This window comes from Lagopus leucura, unplaced genomic scaffold (assembly GCF_019238085.1).
Source record: "Lagopus leucura isolate 7727_CA_CO unplaced genomic scaffold, USGS_WTPT01 Super-Scaffold_100009, whole genome shotgun sequence".
Lineage (NCBI taxonomy): Eukaryota > Metazoa > Chordata > Aves > Galliformes > Phasianidae > Lagopus > Lagopus leucura.
The window spans coordinates 19548903-19554902 of NW_024962266.1; the positions used below are offsets into that span (position 1 = coordinate 19548903).

Genomic DNA, 6000 nt, shown 5'->3' on the forward strand with positions numbered 1-6000 from the left:
ATGCTGTGCTGTTGGACACGTGTTGATATGTCTGCCCAAGGTGAAGGTACCTGAGGTGCCCAGATCTCACAGTGTCAAAAAGGTTCACCCAACCCCTGCCTCAGATACACAAGTCTGACTGCTGGCTTTATCTGCTTTTGATCAGAGAAGGTCCTTGGACTGCAGTGATTCTTCTGGTGGCACCAGGGCCTGTCTCCTTGCCCTGCCCCAGCTGAAGCCTCCCACGATGTGAGGTGTGGAAGCACACATGGCTAGGATAGCTGGTGACCTCTGTCTTTCCCATTTCCTTCTAGTCCTGGACGCACAACATCCAACGGGAGAAGGAGTTCCTGAGGAAGCTGGTGAAAGCCCGAGTCATCACGGACCTGACCAGTGGGATCTGAGTGGCTGCAGCCCCTGCCTCAAAGGGAGGAGAGGAAGACGCACGCTGCAGCTCTGGAAGCAGGCACTGGCAGCCCCCCACAAGAATCCCACTTCCCTGGAGACACACAGAGATGCCCGGGTGCTCTGGGAAGGCCCTCTCGCATCGCCGGGCTGCAGGAGGGTTGCATCTGCTGCCTCCAGTTCTGGGTCTGGCAGGAGGCGGGCGAGGGGCTGAGTGGGCAGTTCTTAAACTCTGCATCACAGACGGATCTTCTGTGTCCAGAATTAAACAGGAAAGACTCAGGAGAGAGAAGAAAGGTTTGTGAGTAAAGCGATTTGTGCCAAATGGGAGGTGACGCTGCTCCGAGGCAGCAGTGCCTGAATGTACAAAGTATTATTTTTTAAAAGAAACTCTGCTGAAATCATCCTAGAATTACCAAGGTGCAAAGCAAAGTCTGCTTGTGCACAGCCCTGCGAAAAGCTCAGCCTCTCCACGCTCCATCTGCATTCTCACTGCCCTCAGACCTTTCCCCAGGAAAACAAATCCGTCCAAAACGTCAGTGTTGTTGGTGCTGCTATAATTTAAAGGGAGGTTGGCTTTCCCTCGTTCTCCATTTGGAGCTTCTCATTGGAGATGAGCACGGGTTTGTTTTTCTGCACTTTTACTCGCTTCCTACGTAGAAGCGGCAGCAGCAGCCACTCACTTGGCTGCGTTTTCCACAGCTGTTTGCTCTGCCCTGACACGGGAACTGGTGGCTCTCTGCCTGCAACAGACCCACCATCCTGCCCATCACAGCACTGCGGAGTCCACCTCGTTGTGCTCAGGGCTGTCAGGTCCGTGCTTGCTGTGCAGAGCCCTTGTGGAGTCCGTGCAGATTGGTGTCACCATTTCTGGACAGCATCCTGCTTTGTTTTTGTGGGGGAGATCAGTGGTTTGTTTTTTGGAAGGAGGTCAGATGCTGTGTGAGGATCTGAAGCTTTGTGTATGAAGAGCAGGCCACCGAAGATGTGTTATGTTCCGGACTCGATCGTGTTCCCTATTTAAGTGACTTGTGACCTCAGCAATGATGGAGCGTGCTGACAAGTGTGGGGGCCTGCTGGGAAGCCTCGCCTTCTACTTGGCCCCAGCTCACTTCATGTCCAAGCTCCTCCTGTGCTGCTCAAGCACTGCTGCTCCTCCTGCTCTCAGGAGCATGTTCCTTCCTTTGCTGTCTTGGTCCCAAGATGCAGTATTTGCACATTTGATTTGTGTACGTATTTCAGAGGGGCTGGAATAAACTGAGCGCCGTGGCTGAGTGCAAGGACAGCAGGATGATCTCAACCACCTGGAGAGCGTGGGCAGGAGGGGGACTGCCGAGGGAAACTGTGCTGTACCCTCTGAGCCACGTCCCTGTGTCAAGGCCACCTCTGGGGTTGGTGAAGGTGATCCTGCAGGGATGCTGGCTGGGTCATGGTGCTGTATCTGGCATAGTCCAAGGACTGCAGCTTGCCTTGCTCTGAGCTGAAGGGAGAACATGTCCCCAGTATGAACAAGAGATGCTCAAGAGAAGGGCTTGCGTGGGCCTCTTTCCCACTGACTTGCCAGGGCTAAGACTCAGGGGTGTACAGGAGAGGCAGGCAGGGACCCAGGGATTACAAGCTGCAGGAGGCAGAGGGATGCTGGGAGTTTCACCCTTCTATTCTCCTTCCAGTTTCCCTACTCCTGTCCCCCTCCCCTGCCAGGCAGACACTCCCTGCTGCCTCAGGTACATGCTCAGCCCAGGATGCTCCATGAGGTGTCCAGCCCAAAAAAGATGGATTTTCCAGCAGATTTAGAGCATCTGCTGTGGCAGATAACTCACTTGGGTATTCTCCCTCCCTTAGCAATTCTTCTGTGGCAGTCTGGTCTCAGGAACCATCAGCAGCAGAGGCTCTGCCACAGCAACAGTGCAGGGGCCTGGGCTGGACCTGGCTCTGAGCTGAACCTTAATGCTTGAACTGAGTCTTCAGCTGCTGTGGGAGCCCCAGGGTGGTGCTGGGCCCCATCCACGTGCTGCAGGAGCTGAGATGCCAGAGAGCAGGGAGCTGCAGCCAGGAGGAGGGTGAAGAGCCTTTGGTGTCAGTGCTGGGTTCCTCACTACCACCAGAGGTGCTGTGGAGGGAGCCCCATGGAGACCTGTGATAGCATCAGTTTGATTCAGTTGGTTTTATTGAACACTACAAAGCTGTGGGGCACCATTACGTTCCAGCTCACTGGCTCCAGGCCCATGGAGGAAGCTCTGCTTTCCCTGCCATCCCAGCTCCCCACCACGCCTGGGGACAGGTCCTGATGGGAAGCTGTGCCTGCTGCCTGGGGAGGTGACTCTGGGCACCCTGGTGGGGCACCCAGGAGCTGAGCACATGGCCCAGGGCCACCTGCAAGAAGAAGGAGAGAAGATGGAGGTGCTGGGGGACCACAGTTCCCTCCATCTCACTGTCTCATTGACATTGGTGAGACGAGGGCAGCCACAGAACATCCTCTGGCCAGGCACTGGGGGTGCTGCTGGCCCGTTCCACCTCCCATCCAGGAGTTTCACTCCTGGCAGCTGCTCCTTTGGCTGTCTCCTCGCGTGCACCTGCAGCCACCTCCTGCCTTCCGAAACGCAGCAGTCCTGCCAGCTTGGAGCGGTGCACGGGTCAGGGCAGGGTCAGTGGGACGGATGCGAGTCTCGGCCTCTCCCTCACCATGACTCACCTTTTTCAGCTCGGAAAGGAGAGCCCAGGGGAATTCTCCAAGGCCTAAATATAGAGCGGGGTTGCCTGACAGCTCTGCCACGCTGCCGTGCAGAAAGGCCATTGAAGTGGCAGGGAATCTGCCAGGGGAGAGGTGGGGACAGGGGAAGCCCCATGCCTGTGTTGTGGCTGTGCTGCTGGTGCAGGGCTGGGGCTGAGGACTGCATCAGGGCCGGAGCCTGGTCCTTTGATGCAGGCCATGCAGCCACCTCCCAGTTTTGGGCTCCTCTGCAGCCTGAGGTGACACAGGGACCTGCTCTGAGTGCAGTGAGCTCGCCGGTACTGTGCCACACTGAGGTACAAGAACTCAATGAGTTTTTAAAACTAGTTTTAGTTTCTGCAGGTTTTTGTTGTTTGTTTGTTTTTAATTTCCCCTCTAGGCAGGGAGGTGGGAGTCTCGCGGGCTTTTCAAGCCGGCTTATGTCACATCAATTCAGTCATATCACAGAAGCAATAAAGCTATCAAACAAGCTTCAGTGGCCTCTTTCTTCTGCTGCCTGTGGTGGGCAGAGGGATTCCCCGGCTCAGGCTGCACCCATTACCTTCATTGCTACCTCCTCCTCCTGCCTTGTGACCGAGGGCATAGGAGAGGGCTCAGCATTGGTGCACATCATGTGTATTTCAAAGCTGTTTGGTGTCCCAGCTGCCGCAGTCTTTCAGCTGAGTCTTTCTTTGGGTCTCCTCACACTGGGGCTGCTCCCAACCATGCAGCCATAGGGCTGGGTGCAGCACATTGAAGGCAGGTGTCCAGCCCGCTGACCTTCTCACCGCAGCAGAGTCCAGGAAGGAAGCAGTTTAGGAAGCCGGGGGCCGATCTTGTGACCGACTCCAACACCTGCCAGGGCCCAGAGGGAGGATGTGACCCCTGCTGCAAACCCTGGCGGTTCTGGGGAGCTTCCAGAGCCATGGGACAAGTCTCATTGCTTGGGACAGCCGCTTCCAAGTGGGTGACAGGTCTGCCAGACGCAGGCGGTGGCTTCCTGCCATCACTGGTGGGACAGTGCAGGGACAGCCGGCTCCCAGTGTGTGGCTGCAGGTCACAGATCCCTTCCAGTGAGGAGACGCACAGATCACTCCTTCCTGTTCTGCTCTTCCTGGCCCTATAAGCAGAGCCACTGCTGCCACCAGCCTGGGGCAGCCCAAATGTGCTCCCAGGAGCACAGAGCCTGAGAGCGGGGCATATGGGGACAGCCAGGTTGGCAGAAACAGACGCTGCTGGTAGCAGACGTCCCCAGAAAAGCCACGTCGCCACCAGGCAGGGACGATGCAAGAGTCCGGCCCATCTGCGTCACAGCTCTCTGCCACATGTGTTCTGTCACACCACGTCGTCTGCTGGAGCACGTCAGCCTCATCTGCCTCATGCACTGGTGGCACCTGCAGGGACAGACGTCAGAGCAGACTGGGGACATGGGGACAGCCCCAGCCCTGCAGGGCCGACGCAGCGGTGATTTGGAGGCAGCTACTGGCAGCAGCTGGGATTTGGGCACAATGCTGGAAAGTGCCACCCCCTGCCACTAGGGTGTGACTGGGCTGACATTTCCAGGGGTTGAGCAGGGAGCCAGTACCCCTGGTTTCTGGGATATCAGCCACAAAGGGACAGGTGAGGACAGAGGCTGGACGCTGCCATTCTGCTACAAGGGACACTGTGGGCACCATACAGGTTCACTGGGACACCCCTTTGTTCTACGCCCATCTCGTGGGCATCTCCCCAGTGTGGACACAGCTCTTGCCCTACAGACACAGCCAGGCACCCCAGGGCACAGCATGCCACTCGTGAGCACCGTTTCCAAGTGGGCATCCCCATCACCCCACTCTCCATCCCTACAAAGCAGAGCAACCCATTCTATGTCCCCCATCCCGGAGGGATGCTCCTGTACCCCCAACCCTGCTAAGAGGCAGCCGTACTCCCCGCCACATGCTGGGGGCAGCACCTCCGTGCCCTGTACCGCGTGGCCGCCTGCAGCAAGAACAGCTTAGCCCTCACACTGCTCGACAGGTGATGCCGCAGAAGGGAGCGGAGCTGTCATCCCCGCGCGGGATAATCCGAGCAGACGAGGCCGGGGCCGGGCTGCGTCCCATCGGCCCGCTCCGGCCCGGGGAGCACATGCGAAGCGGGGCCGAGCGGAGGCGGCCCTGAGATTTGGCACGTTCGCAAGGAGCACTCGAGAGCCCCGGGATGGACGTGGAGGGCCCTGGGCGGTGACGTAAGGACTCGCACGGGCTCGGCTCGGCTCGCCAGCCGGCCCCCATGTCCCCCGGGCCTGCGACGGCCCCGGCGGAGGGAGGCAGGGAGCGGGCGGAGGTAAGGGCCCGCAGGCGGGCGGACTCCTCCTCCGGACGCGCACGCGAGGCACACGGTGGCCCGAGGTGGCTCGGGTGCGTGGGACGCGCCGTAGGGACGGTCCCCGCTTGCCTCCCCCCGAACCGACGGGCCGCCCCTTCCGAGGGGTCCCCGAGTGCGAGGGGCCCCCGCGGGACTGCTGAGAGTGAGGGGGATCCGCGGGGCTCCCCCCGACGCCGTGGGGCTGCGGCCACCCCACGCGCGGGGCTCGGTCCCCACCTCCCGCAGCGCCAGGGGAAGGGCTGAGTTCTGTCCAGGGCTGTCCGTGTGTCCGTGCAGCTGGCAACGCTCCGTCGAGGCGTCCGGCGGCCCGTCCTGGGGGGGTCCGTCTGCCCGGTGATCCCAGCGGGTCCCGGTGCCGGCGCCGGCGGTGCGAGTCTCCCTCCCAGCTCGGGAGCTGGTGCGGATCCCGGTACCGATGCGGGGTGCGACTCCTGCTACGGGCGGGGTCTCGTCCGGCGCGGGTCGGGGTCCCGGTGCCGGTCGGGGCGCGGTGCCGGTGCCCGCCCCGCCGGTCAGGTGACGGCCGCTGGAATTTGACACCG

At 60.0% G+C, this 6000-nt stretch overlaps 1 protein-coding gene across 4 annotated transcripts in view; it reads left to right on the top strand.

Moving 5' to 3' along the window:
* The window catches only part of ST3GAL3 (ST3 beta-galactoside alpha-2,3-sialyltransferase 3), a 147896-nt gene extending 144311 nt beyond the window's left edge, over positions 1-3585 (top strand). For all 4 annotated transcript variants that reach the window (XM_042873568.1, XM_042873569.1, XM_042873570.1 and 1 more), the window contains one exon: positions 294-3585. In XM_042873568.1, the coding sequence (XP_042729502.1) occupies positions 294-383 (90 nt within the window). In that variant the 3' untranslated portion in view covers positions 384-3585. The remainder of the gene's footprint in view (positions 1-293) is intronic.
* Positions 3586-6000: the final 2415 nt, after the last annotated feature.